The sequence below is a fragment of the Seriola lalandi genome, unplaced genomic scaffold (assembly GCF_002814215.2).
Source record: "Seriola lalandi dorsalis isolate HSWRI2012SDOR001 ecotype SW California unplaced genomic scaffold, Sedor1 jcf7180002054216, whole genome shotgun sequence".
In the NCBI taxonomy this organism is placed as follows: Eukaryota; Metazoa; Chordata; class Actinopteri; order Carangiformes; family Carangidae; genus Seriola; species Seriola lalandi.
Window position 1 is genome coordinate 11,812 of NW_019524769.1, and position 20,703 is coordinate 32,514.

At 40.9% G+C, this 20,703-nt stretch overlaps 1 protein-coding gene across 2 annotated transcripts in view; it reads right to left on the minus strand.

The window, feature by feature from the left end:
- Positions 1–1,736: 1,736 nt before the first annotated feature.
- plcb3 (phospholipase C, beta 3 (phosphatidylinositol-specific)) overlaps positions 1,737–20,703 on the minus strand; it is a 53,566-nt gene continuing 34,599 nt past the window's right edge. The window contains exons 6-34 of one of the 2 annotated variants that reach the window (XM_023404091.2): positions 20,581–20,634; positions 20,216–20,288; positions 18,204–18,304; positions 17,834–18,000; positions 16,761–16,907; positions 16,478–16,635; positions 15,763–15,845; positions 15,406–15,490; positions 14,266–14,413; positions 14,043–14,144; positions 13,876–13,949; positions 13,696–13,792; positions 13,385–13,469; positions 13,033–13,157; positions 12,354–12,508; positions 12,087–12,248; positions 11,907–12,006; positions 11,591–11,695; positions 10,819–10,913; positions 10,564–10,702; positions 9,882–9,923; positions 9,592–9,701; positions 9,233–9,333; positions 8,797–8,956; positions 8,470–8,546; positions 8,129–8,218; positions 7,970–8,027; positions 7,473–7,559; positions 1,737–7,052 (exon numbers count right to left, since the gene is read on the minus strand). In XM_023404091.2, the coding sequence (XP_023259859.1) occupies positions 6,738–7,052; positions 7,473–7,559; positions 7,970–8,027; positions 8,129–8,218; positions 8,470–8,546; positions 8,797–8,956; positions 9,233–9,333; positions 9,592–9,701; positions 9,882–9,923; positions 10,564–10,702; positions 10,819–10,913; positions 11,591–11,695; positions 11,907–12,006; positions 12,087–12,248; positions 12,354–12,508; positions 13,033–13,157; positions 13,385–13,469; positions 13,696–13,792; positions 13,876–13,949; positions 14,043–14,144; positions 14,266–14,413; positions 15,406–15,490; positions 15,763–15,845; positions 16,478–16,635; positions 16,761–16,907; positions 17,834–18,000; positions 18,204–18,304; positions 20,216–20,288; positions 20,581–20,634 (3,295 nt within the window). In that variant the 3' untranslated portion in view covers positions 1,737–6,737. Of the gene's footprint in view, positions 7,053–7,472; positions 7,560–7,969; positions 8,028–8,128; positions 8,219–8,469; positions 8,547–8,796; positions 8,957–9,232; positions 9,343–9,591; positions 9,702–9,881; positions 9,924–10,563; positions 10,703–10,818; positions 10,914–11,590; positions 11,696–11,906; positions 12,007–12,086; positions 12,249–12,353; positions 12,509–13,032; positions 13,158–13,384; positions 13,470–13,695; positions 13,793–13,875; positions 13,950–14,042; positions 14,145–14,265; positions 14,414–15,405; positions 15,491–15,762; positions 15,846–16,477; positions 16,636–16,760; positions 16,908–17,833; positions 18,001–18,203; positions 18,305–20,215; positions 20,289–20,580; positions 20,635–20,703 lie in introns of both variants that reach the window. The other variant, XM_023404090.2, reaches the window with a different exon arrangement.

The window sequence follows — 20,703 nt, forward strand, 5'->3', positions numbered from 1 at the left end:
GGCGCAGCTGCAGACAAACTGTAACGAAAATCACTCAGGAAGACCAGCTCTCCATCTTTTCTCTATTTATTTTCACTTCCTTTCCAGCTGAAGCCGGCTGAGCGTTCACACTTTACTTTAAACACTCATCTTGTCCCTGTCAAAACCTGTTCCTTTCTCACCTGTTGTGAGCAGTCATTTCAGCGTCTGATCCACTCCATTCACCTCAGGTTTTCATCTGAACTGGCTCTCTGATTGGTCCGTCAGGGTTCCCGCTCCAGATCGCGTCCATCTAGATCTTCAGCCAGACTTATTCTTCGTCTTCTCATCCCATCTCCAGTGTCAAGACTCCATCCAGGAGTGGTTTCTAATGAAGCTCATAGCATGATGACGCACTATCAGGTCTAATCACTAACACTCCTCACATACTGCAGATCTTAAATAAACTACATAAATGCATTTATTAATGGCTCTTTAAGCCTTTTTCAAGTGAGTCACTGATTGAACTGAAGCCAAGTCCAAACAAGTGTATTCTCCATTCTTCAAGTATGAACTGAGAACCACATACAGTATCATAAGTGCTGCTCTCCAGTGTGCACAATGCAGTGTATGCTTTTTACATTTATGATTTATCTTTTGCTAATTTTTATCACAAACTTATTATTAAACATACATTTGAATTAGAGAACAACAGCTGCTGTTTCATTGTCTTATGTGTGATTATGAAAATATCACCAGACCAGACTATTTATTGATTATGTCATGGCACATTTATATTTAATATCAGGGCCATAGCTAACACTGAGGACAGTGAGGTTATTACCTCTATGTTTTTTTCTGACAATCTGGAGATCCTTTCAATCTGTGCAGCAAACTTTACACACGGTGGATATTTCTTTCTTTTTTTATATCTGATTTCAGTGCTTCTAGATTTAGTAAACTTAAATTTGACTACTTTTAGGTCAACAAAAATACATAACTAGAGAACCATTACCATTTCTCCACTTCAATTTTATTCCTGGCACTTGCAGAAGCCTTTGAAATTGTTACTACTTTATTGTTGTCATTATAGCTTCCTAATAATTTCACTTAATTTGCAGTTTCATGGAAACAACTATGCCAACAGTGGGGAAAAAAAACAAAGTTCTGGGACAGTTATTTCAATTAGAGTTTAGTTCTGTGAACTTGGAGGTTGTTGTCACTGTTTCTTTTAAATAAAACTGGCAGTAAATATAACTGCTAACTTCATAAATAACATGAAAAATCCAACTTCCTTCTTAGTATTTAGGGGGTGGGAGAGTTCGACTCATGATCTCAGTCCTGTTTACTCACACATTTCACAAAATAGGATGAACACATTACTATTGTACACAAACTAAAATACTATTAATGGCTTGTTTCGTGCTCAATGGTACTTCAGCAAGCAGGATGTTTTGCAACTCGAACCTGGTTTCTCTACTTTCTGTGAAAAATGTCTCTGAATTAAAGAGAGTGTGAAGCCAAAGCTGTGCCTTTAAACCTAGTCTGTCAAATTTAGTTAACTCAAAACACATTACATAGCAAAAAGTGTTAAATAATAGACACTTTTCATTACAAATGAATGGGAGATAACCACTCAAAAAGTCTGAAACTCTAAAAAAAAAAAACAACATATTACCCAGAAAGCACAGTCCTGACAAATAAACCTGAAGATAAAGATGTAGAAGATCTACTTAACAAACTGTCATCATCACAAAAGAAAAAACAAAAAACAGCAGTTTCAGCACTGAAAGAGGATGTTGGAAGTTTATTACTGAATTTTCACTCATATACTTATATTAATTATGAAGGAACAATAAAATATTACATCTGGATCATTGTATAGTATTCCCTTTGTATCCAACAATCATATATTCTACAGATACAGTGTCAACAAATGTCACTACATACCTTTTCTAATGTATATTGCATGCTGTCTTCACTATCTGAAGTGTACAAACACGGCTGCTGCTTTTTATTTATTTAACTAGTCCAACAGTAAAAGATGGGCTCATTATTGGGTGAAACTGGAGGCAAGGAAATGGGACAGTGGGGAAGAAAGAGGGAGAAAAAAGAGGGAGAGAAGACATGACAGCCAGAGGCCTCAGGGTGGGCCCGGGGGAGACTAGTCACACCAAATGTCTAATAAGAGTAAAGTCAAGGAGAGCTCGTGTGCATGATGCTGAAGTGAGCCTGGTGTCTAATGGTACACTGCTGTGTTTGTGTCAGAGTATGATGTTGTGCGTGGCTGTTTAAATGTGTGTTTTCAACATAAACAGGACAGAAATAACAGAGGTTAAAGCTCATGGCTGACAAGAAACAACCCCCAGGCTCCTTCTGGTGGGTAGGAAACTAGCTAACGGCGTTAGCATACCGACTTCTCTCTCCTCTCTCTGTGTGCCATGGCAGCACAGGCCAACGTCTGAACATGCACTCAAGGAAATACAACTAAAGCTGCCCTTATTAGTGTTATGGGTTTGGAGTGAAAATCATTAAAGATTGATTCACAAGCTAATGTCCAATAATTTTGCCTCAGTGGCTATATTGACCTTTTGGGAGTTTGAATTAACTCAGGTGGACAGTAATACATCAGTGCACATGCTAACCATTTAGCATGTAGTTTAAGTAATGCTAGAGCTAGAACTTATTATTCCAAATTTCCCGGTGATATTTCCTGCTCAGCAACAATTGCATATTGTATATCCACATCCAACAGACACAGTGACATTAGCATTCATTTGAAGTCATGTTTTCAGCCACAACACGTGAGCAGAATAGTAACTCATCTTTTAGCTCTGTTTTGGTCTCCACCAACTCATTAGGACAAAGTCTGCATATTAAGTTGATAATTCTCTGTGGGGTTTTCATTATAACACAGTCATTTGTTCCATCATCAATATAGAGATATTGATTTGTGCAGTTTTACGTCTAATATTAATTAACAGTTCTGTCATTTTAAAGGTCAAACTCCCAAAATGTTATTGCAGTCCACTTACATGAAACAATATTAGACCGTCACCAAGTGACCACAAAGTACCTCTGGTAGGCTACATACAGTTCATCTGAACATATCCAGCAGTTCCACCTGTAAACTGTACTGGCACCTTTATTCTTTCCAGACCTACGAAGACTGTATGTCTACATTTAAAGCCACTGACAGCTAGAACCAAGAATATATACCTGTATGGTGGAGTAAGAGTCTACAGGTCAAGAGTTACTTGAAAAAGCCATTTTTAAATGTGAAATACATGTGGTTTGAGTATTTTTCATATGCAATATATATATTACACTATCTAAAGGTTGGTCATGTTCGTCTTTTTGTCTTCTAACAGACTTTTCATCACATTAGCACCTGTGGAAATGGTCTGAAACTGATGCACTACACAACACTTATACTGGCTATCTGTACTATAGGTGCAGTTATTGTATTGGACAAGGGTAGGGTACTTAGTAGTTTAGTTAAACAGTTAAATTTATGGAGAGGTTACCACAGGTTTTGGCGAAGATGTTTTATCCTATTTATCTCATCATCCAGTATCAAAAAAACCTTTCCCTAATGAAACAAGAACCAAAAAATCCAAGCTCAAAGTGCAAAGAATAAAAACCTTCCTTGTGCCTTGTTGAATATTTAAAATGCGCTCAACGACTCTCTTGCTAAAAGCACTCGACCTCTAGTGACCAACTAGTGGTACAAGTGCATTTAAAAATACATTTAAAACTGAAAGATGAAACAAGATCTTTCACCTCAAAAATGAGAGTAAAAAAAACCCTTGTGGTAATAAGTACGTGGTAATAACGAACAAACTCGTCTTTAAAAACAGCAGAATATGTGAGTTTGAATACTTGCCACTAGATCTGGAATGGCTTGGACCAGCTCGACCCTAAACGCAGACAGCCTGTGAGGAATGTGTCGACTTTTTTTTGGCAAATAAACCTTTGGGTTTGAGAAGACTGGAGGCAGTTTCACCTCCGAGTCCACTGCTCATCCTCTGACTCTGCAGCACAGTGTATACATTAGTGTCCAAAATGAGATAGGTGAGCAAAAACATTTACATACTGTATGCAGCGTGGCACGGTGGGAGCAGGACAGCCAGAGGTGAACAGGCTGGTAATCTATGGCTGTTTCATCAGAAATCAAGAGGTCAGTGTATTCATTTCAAGAAAGTGCAGAACCCAGCAAGTGTATGGTGGCGTTGTTGTCCTCTTAATGACCAATTAAACTATTTAATAATTGTTATTGGATTCAAGCTTCTTTCCTTATGGTGCCCAACTTAAAATACCCTGTTGTATTGTATGTATCTCCATGATGATTTCAGGCACATCAAAATACTAAATGCACATTGAACTTGCAAGGGCGAAAACCTTTTACACTCTGCAAACTGTTAAAGCAGCCTGAACCTTCATCCATCAATAAACACAACATTAAATAACCACAAAAGAAAAAGTTGTTAAAATTCAATTTAAATAGATAATAGTTTACAAAGGTGTGGGTGTGTATGGGCGTGTGTGTGTGTGTGTGTGTGCGCGTGTGTGTGTGTGTATGTGTGTATGTGTGTATGTGTGTGTGTGTGTGTGTGTGTGTGAGGGGGGATAATCAGACAGACAGGCAGCCAGTGCTCATCGAAGGAGGGAGACAGGAGAGGACGAGAAAGGACTCACTACAGCTCTCGACTTTCCTCAACCTCTCCCGTCCTCCGTCTCTCCAGCACTTGTGGTCAGTAGTAAAATTCACGTACAGCTAAACATATACACAGAATAAACATACAGAGTGCCAACATTTTACCCCTCAAAGTGGACAAGACAAGAACAAAAAAACATCAACATTTTTCTGTTTAAAAAAAAAAAAAAAAACGGCAAGAAAACAAAGAGCGAAGAAGCTTTGATGCAGACGCTGTTTAAATTAAAGTACCGTTTAGTTTGGGCACCAAAATGCTACATTCAGTATTTCAATCTAACATGCGGTGTGGGATGTTTTAAAGGTAAAATAAAACGTAAGCTGTTCCTGTCTGATGCCAATTCTGGAAAGCAGAGAACTGAACTACACATGAAGGCAAGAGGAGGTAATGCTTTAGATTTTGAAACTTCAGCGAAGTTAAAGCATCAGAAAACTGCAGACTTAGCTAAAAATACACAATAATGATTTCTCAAATTGAGTAAATCAGTGTTTCAATTAGAAGAGGAGGGAAAACCCTGGTGTGTTTTCTTCAAATGGTGATTTAAACTAAAAAGGCATTTTTACATTAAAATGTCACAGTGCAGCTGTACATCATCATCTGAAGACTGTCTCCTACAGTGGTGTCCCTCCGTAGGCTGCCAAAGTAGCAAAATATCTGCACCAACACACATGGACGCATGGAGACACACACACACACACACACACACACACACACACACACACACACACACACACACACACACACAGTGTGTAGACTGTTTCCATTTAACCACTAAAAGCAGATGTCTCATCAAGAGATTAACTTCTGGCCACACACACGCACAACCACACACACAAACAGATATTTGGGAAATGATTGAGGTCCTTTCCTAAAGGTTGTGTTTGTGTGTTTTCTACTTTTCAAACATCAGGCAGATTGGATGGGAAGAGGATTTTACAGGCTTTTGACCTCTGAACCAATAAACTGTGTGCGTGTCTGTTCGTATGTCTGTGTCGTTGTGTGAAGGCAGATCTTCCATGGCTAAATCAGTGCAAAATAGAGCATCAAGAGTGTGTTATGTCACTTAAACCCTTCCTCATTTACACTGAAACCTACACACACACACACACACACACAAACACACACACACACACACGTTTTCTAGCTAGACGGATGTCTGCTCACCATCCCTTCTGCAACCTTGATTGGATTCTGACTGGAGGTTAAAGGCCAGAAACTTTATCCCAATCAATGATGCAAATCCTGGAGACAGGTGCAGGTGTGTGTGTGTGTGTGTGTGTGTGTGTGTGTGTGTGTCGAGGTGCAGTATATGAAGATAAGCAGGCTACATGAATGGGCAGCTAAAAACCACAAACAGGAAAAAAAAAAAAAAAAAACAGTGAGGCTGCAGCACCACTTACTGGTCAGCTACTGACATTACAGTTAAAACTTCAGATCTGAAACCTTTTTTAAAATCAGGTTAACAATTGAGTCCTCTTTTCCTCCATATTCCCTCTCGATGCTCATTTCTGGAACATACATGTGGAAAGTGGAATATATTGCACTTATTGTAGCACAGACAGTAAAATCACTGGTCAAATGTTGCTATAAACAAAATATCAAAAATTTGTCGTGAGAATTATATTTCTTTCCTCGACAAAGGCCTTTTCTGACCCTCTTCATCTCCCTACAGTTTGAATCTTTGCATCAAAAAAGAGGATAAAGCTGTTACAAACAGAAAGTAGGTGTGAACAGAAAGCTGGGGGTGTCACAAGACTGTACCAAAGCTTACTGACCAGACCAAAATGAAAAAGATGCAAAGAAAAAGGTATGAAAGGACAAAAAAATGTAAAAAAAACAAATGTAAAAACAAATGTTTGGTTATGATTCTTATGAAATCATCATGTGTCACCTGACAAAAACTGCAAAATAAAAAATAATATAGCTCTGTAGACATGAACAAAACAGTCTGTAATAAAAAAAAGGAATAAAATTAGTAAATAATCTATATCATTACTATCCCACATATTAATCATTATAAACCCCAGTTGAATGTATGTTTTTTCCTTTTTACAAGAAATAATTTTAACTGAACGACATCTCTGCTTCTGACAGGACGGGAGTGGACGAGGAAGTGGAATCAGCCAATGAGGCAATGCTATTGTCCATGCTCCTGTTCCAGGTGCTCCGATTGGGCGTTGACGGGAAAGAGGGCGTGGAGCAGTTGGACGGCGGGCCCGACCCCGAGCTGGGGCTGGAGCTGCTGTGATTGGAGAAGGGCGAGAACAGGGCGTCCTGTCGGAGACCTTTGTTCTGGAGCTCCAACTGTAGGTGTTGGCAGATTTCTTCCGGTAGTCGCTGATGCTCTTCCTCCAGTTCCTTCTCCAACTGAGCCTTCAGCTGGACAGGAAACACCAGGAAAACATGAAGAAATGTTCAAGTGTTCAAGTAACAGTTGGCGATTTCAGGAAATTCACTTCATTTGTTTTCTTGCCAAGAGTTAGACACATAATTGTACAGACATGAGAGTGGTACCAATTTTCACTTCTCCTTTTCGAGCATATATATATATATATATATATATACATACACACACACATACATACATACATAAAGTAAAGTTAGTTTTACTTTTTACTGAGGCTGGCTGTTGCTATCTCATCAGCTAGCTTTAGCTTGGTGTGGCTCCAGCTGGCTGACAGAGAGAGCAGTAAGTGCAACAGTGGTGTGTTTTTCCTTTAGGGCAGAGTGGAGTACAACAGAACTGTTTCTGCCCTTGAATGGGTTAGTTTGTGTGTGAGTCAGTGTGCGCTGCCTCACCAGGGGAAGTTCCTCGTCTATGTGCTGCAGCAACTCCCGCTGCCTCAATATCAGCTTCTCCTGTCTCCTGCTCTGAGCCTCCTCCAGCTGCGGTGCGAGGAAAGAGAGGTGAAAGGAGAGGAAGATTTGGGAAGGAGGTAAGGGAGGATGGGAGGAAAATTTGATGAAAATGTGGGGGAAGAAGGAGGAAAGCAGGGAAGAAGAAAAAGATAGTACATAAGGGACAAGGAATACAATGCAAGAAGAGAAGAATTGAGGGTTTTAAGTGAAAACAGCAAAAAAACAGAAATTATACAGATGAGGGAAGGAAGGATGGCAACATTGGATTAGGAGGCAAAAAGATAGGCAAGTAAGAGAGGAAGGGAAAAGAAGATAATGTGAGAGAAGATTGGAGTAAAGTTGATGACAACAGCAGAAAAATGTACTATAAAGTAGATAAATGGACATTCTCAAGGACTGCTGGTGATAAGAGTGCATGTGCTAATGTGGACTCTTACCCCGCGGATTAAGGCGACAGAATCTTGAATATGTTTCCTGTTGATCTCATTCAGCTCCCTACAGAGTGAGACAGGAAGATGAAGAAAAAAGGTCTGACCGCCCAAATATCTAATAATCATATCAACGTCTGTGCATGAACACAGAAACGAGTTTATTACGTTTCAGCCTTGTCTTTGTCGCGGGTCTTGGCTTCGCTGATGCTGTTTTGTCGCTTCCTGTCCAGGATCTTCTGGAGCTCTTTCTTCTCCCTGCAGATGCAGTTACACATCACCATTACATCCAAAGAAAGAGCAAGATTTAGAGAAACATTTTATATTTTTGTAGATGTTATTGAAAAAACCCAGATGCTTGTGGTGAATTCAATGTCTGGGAAAAAAGGGACAAAGGCCGTTTTAAAATCTATAGAACCGTCACTGTGACATAAACTAATGCAGAAAGTCATTTTGGGGTCCAAGTTCCTCTTCTCCAAACTATTGCAAGGTGAAACAGCCACACTTACTTCTCACACAGTTCCTTGAGCTTCTTCAGCTGAACTGCTTGGCATTCATAGGCCGTCTCCTTTAACTTCTGGAAGGCCTAAAAACACACCACAGCAGACGACCACCTGTCAGAGAATCACTGTGCAGATGTACGGAGGTCCCACAAAGTTTCTTGGAGATCACTTAGAGATGAACTCTGTGTTAATGTTTGTGTGTGTTTGTGTGTGTGTGTGCGTGTGTGTGTTGTGTGTGTATTTAAGAATTCAAAGGAGGAAGCCAAATGTTGTTCCAAGTGTCACCTTGACTGTGCATAAGTGTGCAAAGACTGGGGTGTGCGTTGTTGTTACCTCTTGTAGGTGTGTTTGTTGCTTCTCTCTCTCCAGTGAGTGAAGCTCTTGTCGAAGTTTCAGCAGCTCTTGCATCTGCCATTCCCTCAGCTGGACCGTCTGCTTCTCCAGCTCCTGATCCAATGCTGTCAGCTCGCGCTGCACCGGCTCCTGGGGCTCGCTGAGCACACACACACGCACACACACACACACACACACAATGACACAGATAATTAGGCCAGGTGCAACTTCAACACAAGTGTGTATTTAAGAGACCTTTTCGCCCTCTGTCATCAGCTTTTTCTTCCTCTTCTGAAGTCTATTACCTTAGTCTACCTATTTCCATCATCATCATTCTATCCAGGTATTTTATAAGATTAGTTTTCCTCGTTTCCTCCTCCCGCATTAATTGATATTTACATTTATTTATACTCCCCATATATCCATCCATCCTTACTTTTTCTTGATGCTTAGTTTGAGATGTTTCTCCATCCTACTGCGTCTCCTCTGGGAGTCAGATTGAAGCTGGCTACTCCGATTCTTCTGCTCCTTACTCAGCTGCCACACCTGTGTGTACACACACACACACACACACACACACACACACACACACACACACACACACACACACACACACACAAATTTGTTTTGCGGCACACAAGCAAAAGAAAGTGATTTTTCTGTATCTGAAGCAAGGAGTGAAAAATTAAATATATATAATAATATAATATATATGGCTTTAAATATCAGTGTTTCCGTTCTGTTAGACATATATTGTGGGTGTGTGTGTGTGTGTGTGTGTGTGTGTGTGTCTACCTTCTTGAGGTGTTTCTTGCGCATGTCTTTGAGCTCTTTGCTCTGTTTCTTCAGCAGCTTCATATAGCTCTTCTGCTGCTTCAGCTCCTCTATAGAGTGGACCTGGACGTCTGAGGGACAGACACACACACACAGACAGAATTATAGCAAATCGCCAGTGCAAATCTTCAGGTCAACCAGCCACTTAAAAGAATGACAGAAGACATTTTCTACATGCAGCTCGACACTGTATGTGACGCACAAGTCATTTCACTCATTTCTGTGTGGAAACAGATGCGCTGGGACCTTACCTGTCAGAACAGTGGCTATTAGGTCCTCCTTCTGACTTTGTGCTACACACACGCACACACACACGCACACACACACAAATACATACAGTAGGATAAGCACACAGACAGTATGCATGAAATGAATGAAGGAACATTTAAAAAAATTCAATGAAATACTAAGATCCCTCATGAAAACCTGACATTTTGGGAGATGAATATTGTGTCACTTGTTTCTAGTGAAAAATATAAAAAAAAAATGCTCATAGTTTTCACACACTGCACAAAATCATTACATTAAAAATATGACAGACATGGACATTTTACATTAGCTAGCAGCTCCTTGAAGCAGGTTGGTACAAATACACTGCACATGGGAGGGAGACAGACATACAATGCAGCAACTTTTTCACTGTTAAACTTGCTCTGTAACCAAACTGGCAACCCACCACACTACTGCAAGTCTAAAACAGATGATGAGAGTTGTCTTACACAGTACTAACACAGTCTAGCAGACTGTTTTCTGTGCTGTCAGAGAGTAAATGAACTAGTAGTGTTACTGCAAAGTGTCTGATTATGTATTCATTTAGGATAACAAGTGAGGATTAATGCAGATAAACGACAGGTGTAGGTATTCATAAAGTATTCACACGTCTTACACGTAGACATTAAGACAATGTTTGTGGCAGCTTGTGGATGTGTCTACCTGGTGGGGCTAATTTCATCTCACTGGCTTCATCCAATGGGTAGGGAGGGGGGTTGTGGAAGGGGGAGGGATGTCGAACTCCTGGAATGATGTCACTCTCTTTCTTGGTCTCGCCATTGTTGGGCTGGTCGGGGACATGCTGCAACAAAAGCATCAGACAACGCATAGTGAATAACTAACTACTGACTCAGTGGGGTACAGATATTTCAAAAATGGGGGGGTGTGGGAAACGTTTGGGTCACAGATGTGGCTCACCTCACTGTTGTCCTCGAGGAGAACAGCCAGCTGTGTCTCTCTCTTGTGCAGCTGACTGATATGCTTAATGGGGTTGGTCAGAGCCTCTGCGTACTCTGAGAATAAACAGACACAAAACAAAACAAATAGTATCTTAATGTCATGGATACCATCAGGTTCATACTTCATACCAAGTTGTCAGTGTTAGTAAAGACCAGAGTCACATCTATTGAAGCCTTGAGCCTGTCAGAGCAAGCATCAAGTATTCAAGTACATCGCAAAGTGAAAGTGTGGGACTCCTTCAGCTCGCCTTTTCATGGCAGTGCGCTGGTTGGTGAGGCTGCAACTTGTTGTTTTTACACAGATGTGCCGAATAATCAAAGTAGATTAATGGTGTTAATGAGCTTTAGAAGAACTGGCAGGTGAATGTTAATACTGCTGGACAGAGGCTAGCCGTTTCCCCCTGTTCCCAGTCTATGTGCTAAGCTAAGCTAACCGGCTGTTTCATATTTACCATACAGACATGAGCGTGGTATTGATCTTGGCTTCATAAGATTCCATTTAGCCAATCTGCAAATTATTTCAACTGTTTATCCATTACTTTTAAACTAAATAAATAAATAAATAATCAAACATTAAAAAACATAACGGATAAGCAGTTGAAATAGATAGATAAAAGTAATAGTATTTCCCAAACTATTGTGTAATGGTGGGAAGTTTACAGTAAGTCCAGACTGAGTTACGTAAAGCGGCCTGAGTGGGTCGTGTGTTGTTGTTAATGTGGTGTTCTTACCCTGGTGTTCATTGGGGATGTAGTCCTGGGCCTCAGTGTAAACCAGCAGGGAGGACAGGAGCAGGGACTGGTTCAGCTCAGTCTTCAGGTTGATGTAGTGGTAGCCTGGAAGGAAGGAAGAAACAAATAAATGAATAACTCCTGCAGAGTGGTGCTGGGTACTAGGTACAGCAGCATGTAAATGAATGGAGGTTTCCACTGAGTGTTAACAGGCAGTGCATCAGTGGTTGGTTCTTCTTCAACTTAAAAAAAATGGACCTCTCTAAATGCTTAAAAGTATGAGTGTGTTTATGAGTGTTTGTGTGTGTGTACTGACCAGGTCTAATAGCCGACACGGGGAGGATGCGGTGGCCAATGAACTTGCCGTTTTCTTCAAACACTGCTATCCTCAGAGAGGCCAGGGTGGGGAGGACCACCTGTAGGGGGAGGTGGTAATGTTCACGCCACATTTATGTCCATTTAACAACAGAAAATGATGTGAGAAAGACAGAGTTACCTTATTGAAGACAAACATTTCATCATCCCACACGGGGTCCAGAGAGTTCCCATTGGATGTTTTGGTTCTGTACTTCCTCTTTGTATCAGCGGGAAGTCCGAATATGTCCACTTCCACATACACGCCCACCTTTTTGTCTGTCAGAAACTGGCCTGAGATCACCTGGTGGTATTTAAATGATAAATGTTTATTATGGCAACTTTTGCAAACGTCCAAACGATCCCTTTAAACACACAGTTACACACATCAAGCGCGCTTTGCTCTCACCCTGATTTTGACTGTATTGGCGACGATCCCGTCCACTATGTTCTCCGTAAAAGGGTCAAAGTGTTTGTCTGTCCTCCTCATGAACTCTGGTTTCAGCAGGTAGCCGCTGCGGCCGTTGTACTCAAACACCCCCACGTTGAGCTGCATAGGAAGGTCTGGGAGAGAGGAATGAAGGGATGAAGAAGAGAGGGGGAGAAAGAGGGATGAGAATACGATAGAGGACGGTGCGAGAACGCCAATAAAAAAGAGGAATGGAGGGATTTAGAGAGATAAAGATGAGTTGAGAAGCTTTAAGTTGGCCTCTCTGAGTGTTAAATTATTTATAAGGCTGAGGAGACTTTATATTATCATTATTTACCACAGCATCTGCCAGCTTTAGAAAGCCAGACTGTTCATTATAAAGACCCTGTTTATGTCTTGGAATTCAATCAGATAGTTAATCTAAAAGCAATTTAAAAATGAAAACGTGGAAAGAGAAACACGGTGGAACAAGTCTGTTTATCATTTTATGTAATGTGGGAGTGTTCTGAAAATATAAAAGGAAAACACAGACAAGTGAAATATTTATACTTAGCACAAACATTTAAAAGATCCTGTGGATATTTAAAGTTACACTGTTCACCAAACTGCTGAGGCCGTCTAGTTCCTTGCTGTCTGAGAATAAAATAACAGGACTTACCAAGAGTCTGAAAGTTAAGCGCCACCATCTGGCAACCGACGTTCCAGAAGAGCTGAGGCATGTAGTTGGAGCTGTCCACCCTCGTGCCTTTAGGGTAGATTCGGCTCAGCTGGTTCTTATTGTACCTAGAGGAGTGTTGTTAAGGAATCGCGCTGCACATAGATGTAGGGTGGCGTGTGTCTGCCCACGCGGTTTCTTACAAGTTGGAAATTGCAGTAGATAAAAGGCAAACATCACTTTTCCAGATTTTTAGGTCAGAGTTCAAGAGGTCAAGAGCCTGCATCCTGATTATCCACATACACACAAGCTGTATCCCTCAGGTTCTCAATTAATCACAAGCCTCCAAGGATACTCGACGAACTCGATAGGTGAGCTCTTCAGGGTGTCCATGCCTTTGGTCTCCACAAATGACGACATCTCAAAGAACTTCTTCCTCTCTGGAGGACGGGAGAGGAGAGAGAAAATGAAGAAAAGAAAGAGTGGAGATCAACACAGGTACAGGGATTGATTAAGATCATTTATGTGAGACAAGATGGATCATTAACCACAAACAAGTCCATGCAGGCAACCTGTCCGACTAATGAGCTCCACACGAGAGTCATTTAAAGCTAACAAGGCTGCAAGGTCTCCGTCTCTCTCTGCGTCACTCCCACACACACTTACTGGTTGCCACCTCGAAGCTCTTGAATTTGACAGGTTCAATGTAGTTGACGAGAGTTGACATCTCCTCGGTGGCGTTCACCTCACTGCTGGCTGTACCCTGAGGGAGGCATATACTACTGATCAATCAATCAGCCCATCAGCCAGTCAAACATTATCAGTGCTGCTCCTGATGCATCTTACCTCATCAGTGTTTGGCTTTTTCAGATCTGTCACTGGTTCATCCTCCTCATCCTCCTCGCTTTCTCCCTCACCTCCTGGATGGATGTGACAAAAACAAATAATACAAAATCAGCCGTGCACTTGCAGCCTCCGTAAACCATCCAGTGCATTCTTCTTCTTCAACCCACCAAGGGATTTGCGAGGCTCCAAGTCTTTGACCATCCTTTCAGCTAGCTTCTCCTCCCCGTTGGACAGGAGCTGGCTCCCCTCAATGTCTGTCAGAGGACAGTCTACAACAAACACAGCACATCGATGTGTAGTAGTTATATATAGTCGAACTTTACAGATTTTCATTCCTCCAAACAGAAGCTGATTTTTACCAGTTATTACAACCAGAGAAGTTGAACCTACCGTTGTGGGGCGACGACTGCTCCTCCAGCTCTCTGCGTCGTATGCTGCCGCCACTCGAGGGCCGGTGGTGGTGGTGCTTCTTCTTGTTTTTAATGAGAATCTTCCCCAGCATCTCCTGAGGTGATGGGAGAGCCTGACCGGGGACCAGCTAAAGCCACGTAGGAGATACAGTAGAAAACAGATTTTGAAAAAGAGGAAAAATAAAGTAGATCTTTAATGGTGCGAGAGCTGAGCAGGGACAGGTCAGCAACTCTGGAATGTGACAAGAACATCAGAAACCTTTGAACAGAAGAGATCAAGGGATGAAAGAAAAAACACAGACTGACAGAGGAACAACTTGTTTTGGTCTGTGAGTAATCATGAGGCCCTGTGATAAAGGTCACAGTAGACTAGCAGCCACAACATATTATCCAAATTTAATACTGCGACATCACCGGACTCACAGAACCACAGTGTTTCATAAATCTAAATAAACACAACCCAAACTCATTCCAAATCAACAACAACTTTGCTGTTTTTTTAAAACTGTGAATGATTGTGTTTAGTTTAACAGTCGTCTCGCTCGCCCACATGGAGGATGACTCCTGAAACACAAAGATATAATTGCTTCAGACACAAAGCAGCACATCTTGTACATGTGCCCACAAATCTCTATTTAGCCCGTGTAGCCAAGCTCTAAACACTAGAGTGAAACATATATGTCCCGTCACATCATGACATGTAACATCAATCCCCTGTCACCAGTACAAATTAAAGTATCTATTAAACTGTCTCAGAGCCGCGACACTCAGTCTGGGTCATCGGTCAGGTGTCGTTTTGATGAGCCTTTTATTTCATGAACTTTGTTTTGTGCTGTGAGGTGAAACGCTTTGCTTCACATGTTGTGTTTTGGTATAAAAGGATCAAGATCATAAGCCAATCTGCATATCACACGCAGTTTGATCGTATTTGATGGTGGTAAGTTGGTTAACGCCACGACTGTGGAGTAAAAGGACATTAGTGTGTAGTGAATCTTCTTTGAGCAAGGGCAGTGAGAATCACTCTCAATGCGTGTAATGCAGACTAAAGTTGTAAATGGTATTTATGTTAATAAAGTATAAAGTATATTGAAAGTGAAGTATAACACAGGATCTGTCTTACCGGATATTTCTCCAGTGGATCAATGAGCAGAGCGTCTCCAAAGATGGTCCTGCAGTATTCTGCCATCTTGGCCTGCTGCTTGGCTCTGACAGGACAACACACATGTTAGTTCCTGATTTTCTCTGAACTGCCAAAATGAGACACGTCAGTTAAACTACACTCATCAACTGCCATTTTAACATCACGTTTTCAAGAAAACATTTCATCAAAAGCTTTGAATTTTAGCATCTGGTCTGGTTATCAGTACATCAGACTAAACTGCAAACTGTAAAAAAGAATGGATGAACCAAAATACACAAGAGTCTGGAGCAAACTAGTTGATCTGAATCCATGCACATACACACTGACGTGACTTACGAATCCACGTGGTTTTCAAAGGAAAGGATGACGGGGTACGGCGAGGTCTTGAACGCACTCTCTGCTATCGCTTCAATCACCTCCTGCGGTCGTGGAGAGAATCAGACAATTAAAAACTAACCTAAATTTCTCATTGAAATGAACATTTCCTCAGATTGTTGGGCACTTCATGAGTGCCAATAACCAAAACATACCAACTCATAGCTTAAAAATTGATCAGCAGAACTTTGCATTGTTCACAGTTATAAAACAAGGGGTTGTTAACTTTCTGTGATAGACGGTGGAAATGTAATTATCTGAATAAAACGGCAACATACTCCACAGAGTTTTGTTTCAATTTAACACTCTGTGGTCGCTGCCTTCACATCCAGTATCTCTGCATAAAGAATTTGCAGCACACAGCAAATTTCTGTATATATTTCTATATTTTCAGAGAAATTGCTTGTCAGGGCTTTTTAATGTGTATATAAAAGTCAATAAACAATCAACTAAATTTAAAGAGTAGGCATAAAAATAAGATGAAATCTGTGATTTATTGAATCATTTTTATATGGTGCCAGAGATAAGATAAAAAAAATAAAAAGACATTTACATAAAGGGAAAACTCACATAAACATTTCATACCCTTAGTAAACACCCAGAGTAAATGTTACATCAGAGCAAGAACCTAAACAAACTCAACCTGATCAAACCGTCAAAACGTAGTGACTCCCACCTTGAAGGGGATCTCTGTGGTCATGGTGAACCCGTGGGTGATGTAGGGCTCCTCATCTTGCGGTCGACCCTTCCAGCAGTCCAGCTCGACGCAGCGACAGCCGGTCAGAAGCACCTGCCTGTACATCTCCACTGAGGATAGACCAGTCAGCTGACCCACTGAGAGCGGAAACACAAACGGGAGGGAAATGTGGTTTCACATCCGAAAGATTAAGTATAAAGCTAGATACCACTATGTGTGTCATTAGATGTGATGTACGTGTGTTGTGTGACTGTGCTTTTACCTGTGAGGTATGTGTTGTGTGAGGAGTTGATAAAGTAGTGAGACAACGGTTGGTTCATATCGTCGATGATGTCCAGCCTCTCCGGAGGAACGATGCTGTTTTCCTCTCCCCCCAGGTACCGACTGAAAGCCTGTAAACTGATCTGGTCTGCAGGAGAGACGGAGGGGACAGAGCTCACATACTTCAATAATAAATCAGTCAAACTGGTTTCTGACAGCTGGTTCAATTGGTCTGACCAGCATCCATATGCTGAATGACTGATTTGATTTGAAGGGCAAGGACTGGAAGATTTGAATTTACGTCATCCGATCTAACAGACAGTAAAACTACCTATAACCGAAGAAAGCTCCTGTTTTTAGGACAGACAGTCAACAGACTCGGAGGGCAGCTTCAGGTTGGGTCTGTGCCCTGGATAGTGGATCATCTTACAGATTTTGGCTTAACTGTGTCCTCGCAGAGTTGCCTACGGTTGCCATGACTCCAATTCTCCCCAAGTTTTGTACATTTTATCAACAGATGACATGTAGAGGGACAATTAATCAGATTTGTGAATGACTCCCACATTCTGGATGTTTTACAACGGATGCAAAGTGGGAAACAGCCTTGGTCAGTCCATGGCCTAGATTTTTGGAAGAGGGCGACCTCTGCTCCTCGTTGCTGTAATAAAAGTCAAGGATTTAATGATAGCTATAAAGCTGTAATTATCTAAAGGACTGCTGCTGCTGCTGATAAACCTCACTTCAGGACAAACAGATACAATCGACAAGACGACACAGCAACACGTACTTAAAATTATTCTTATCTAGCAAAATGACATGATTTAATTAGTCTGGAGTCTTCTTAAGGCTAAGGTTATTTGAGGAGGTCCTGGTCACTTCCTTAGAGAGAACCGGATGATCTTTTGGGATCACAATGAAGGCAAAAGAACCAGAAACTGATTCTTCTCTGCAATAATTCACAGCAAATGAAATCCACATGTTTTAAACTGCTGTGGATATGAGCATATAAATGCCTGAAATGTAAATAGAAAGATGACTTTCTAAAGCAAAACGCACACACACACGGTTACTAACCCCTCTCCAACTGGCTGGTGTTGGTCTCATATTTCTCCATGATCTGTCGGACCTGCTCTCTTTTCAGCGGGGGGTACAGCACCTCGTTCAGTCTGGAGTCTCGCTGCCTGCGGTTGATGAAGTCCATGAGCTGGTCCAGAGAGATGAACGGTTTCCTTTTGGAGCCACTGGAGCAAAGAGAGAAGTGTATTGAAAAGAGTGTGTGTGTATATAGGCTGCAAGTATCACTGAGAAACTGAAAAATAAAAGTCATCATGAAAGGACTGAAGGTGGAAGTCGAAATTTTATTCTGGCAAAAGGGAATGGGGAAAAAACCTAAATGGAAAATCTCAGCATGTGTTTGTTAAAGCGTTATTTATGTGTCACATACCTTTCCTCAAAGATGCTTTGTATCTCAGGCCGCAGACAGAGGCTGTCGAGAAACTTCTGGAAGGCCTCCCATGAGAAATCATCTGGCTTTATTCCCTCTGACTGCAGGAAGAGAACATAGAGGGCCATGTACAAAGGTAATGGAGGGAGAGAGAAAATAACCACACTGAGGATACAATGCAAAGTTTAACACATGTAAATGTTGGATCCAACAAGCCACTGTGTCTGTGAAAATAATTCAGGTCTTCACTGCTGATCCCAAAGACATTAAACCCCTGCTTTGTTGCTGGATTTCCTCAAAAACAAGAGGGGCATTTTGCTGCTATTTCCTGTCTTCGTTTATAGACTTCTCATTTTTGTTAGATTTACAGATTTAAAGTCTCTGTGGGACAGTGAAGAGATCGACACACTAACACAGAGGCATAGTAGCTGCAGAGACAGTTAGATCCTGTTGACAGTCAGTCAGCCTCTCAGCAGCCATCTGCCTTCAACTACACCCTGACATCCAACTTACTCCAACTGGAAGTTTTAAAAAAAAACAAAAGACATACGTACACTAAACTGTTAAGTATTGTAAACTCTATAGCCTCTATTTGCTTTCTAAAGCACCATGATTTTAGGTCGTGGCTCAGATCCTTCTCTTCCCACTGCATGTCTTCTTCTATGTAACCAGCCGAGGGCGCAATAGCTGAACACTATATGGAGAAATGCTGACAGTGCAGTTTGCACAATCTGGTCTCTTATTCTAAAAGAAATGTCTTGTGACTCCAAACTGATTTTTGGGAAAGATTGCAATGACTGATCAAAACACAAGAAACCTTGTTTTACCTACCAAACCACAGGCCTGTGGTACCTTACACTGCAAACACGAGCAAAGATTTTGACAATGCAGACGATGTAGAGCACAGAACTAATATTTTCATTGGACTCTCATGTTTGAAAGAATGAATGAAGTTATAAACCACCTTTGCTCTTTCTGGGAAGTCAAAACTTTTGAAAAACTGATTGATCATTCTGATTTTCTTTTTTTGTGCTTAAAACTAATTAAATTCATCTTGCAGGAGTCTCAGTTTAAACAATGAACTTGTTTAAGGAGCCAGATTTTACTGTTTTCCCCTGATCCTCAACTTTGACAGACAAGACAAAAATATCTGACCCTTGTTGACACATAAACCTGATGAAAAGTATCAGTGAGGCCAGATATCAGTGGAGATAAGTTTGTCTTACATCCCACATCCCTATCAGATGAGCCCATCTCTCATGTTCCAAATGTGTTCAATTGAACAGATTTTTAAGTGGATGTTATAATATTATTACCTTTTGTTTCATACAATTAAATATGTATTGATGTCAGTATCAGTGTTCAGTTGCTTTAGTCAAGTGTGCATTTCTAGCTTAAAACTAGCTTAGAAAAACAGTTGAAACTCTGAATTTCAGCTGTTTTAAACTAATATGTTTATAAATTACTTCTAAGTAACTAAAAATCCATTCATTCATTCATTAGTTTTAGCTAACAATGTTAACTTCTCTGCTTGTTTGCTTACTAGCTTTTATGCAATCTCAGAGTCAACAACTAGCTTTGAAGGAATAGAATGAAATTTTGTGAAATATGCTTATTTTTGCTTTCCTGCCAAAAGTTAGAGGATAAGACTGATATCACATTCATGTCTGCACAGTGATCGTGACGCTGCAGCCAGGAGACAGTTAGCTTAGCTTAGCTTAGCCTTTGTCAGTCTTAAGGTAGCCAGTGCCTCTAAAGCCCATGAACTAAGGTGCACAAAAATCAAAAATCAAAACTTGTCACTTTCGTTGGCAGTTAATTAAAATGCAATTTTCTCATTTTATTTTATTTTTTACCTTTCTTGCAAAGGCATTCAAGGAATGCTCTGTAACACCCTAGAGTGAAAGACTTGGTTGCATCTTTTTCGACCTGTTGTTGTCATGAATGAACCAACACAATACACACACATATCTTGAGTAGCTCTGTGGTCAGTGATTGCTTTTGATGATTACCCTGTTATTGACGAGAATGCACTGCTCCAGAGCCGTCTCCACTCTCTTTTTATCTGAAAACATCTTGAGAATACTGAAAGACAGAGAGAGTTTGGAGAGATAAGGGTAAGAGTTAAAACCTCTCATCATGCTGAGGATATCTCATCATAAAAATCAGGTCAGAAGAGTCTGAGAGGATCAGATTTGTATGTGTCAGCATCAAGTGTCAGACAGTGTGAACAGAGATAAATTAGAGGTGAACTTAAGAAGAGCCGAGAGAAAGTGAAAGAGAGACAGAGAAGAGGAAAAGAAAGCAGAAGTGAAGGGCACTGGTGTTTAAAATTATGTATAGAGTTTAATAAGTGGTTGGTGTGCGTGTTTCTCACTTCTTCACTGGAATCTTCCCATCCTGATTCACCTGCAGCTTTAACTTAGTGTATCTGAAACAGACAGAAAATGTGAGCATAGAAAAATACTGATCCCAAATCTAACAGCTGCCTAAGGTCAAG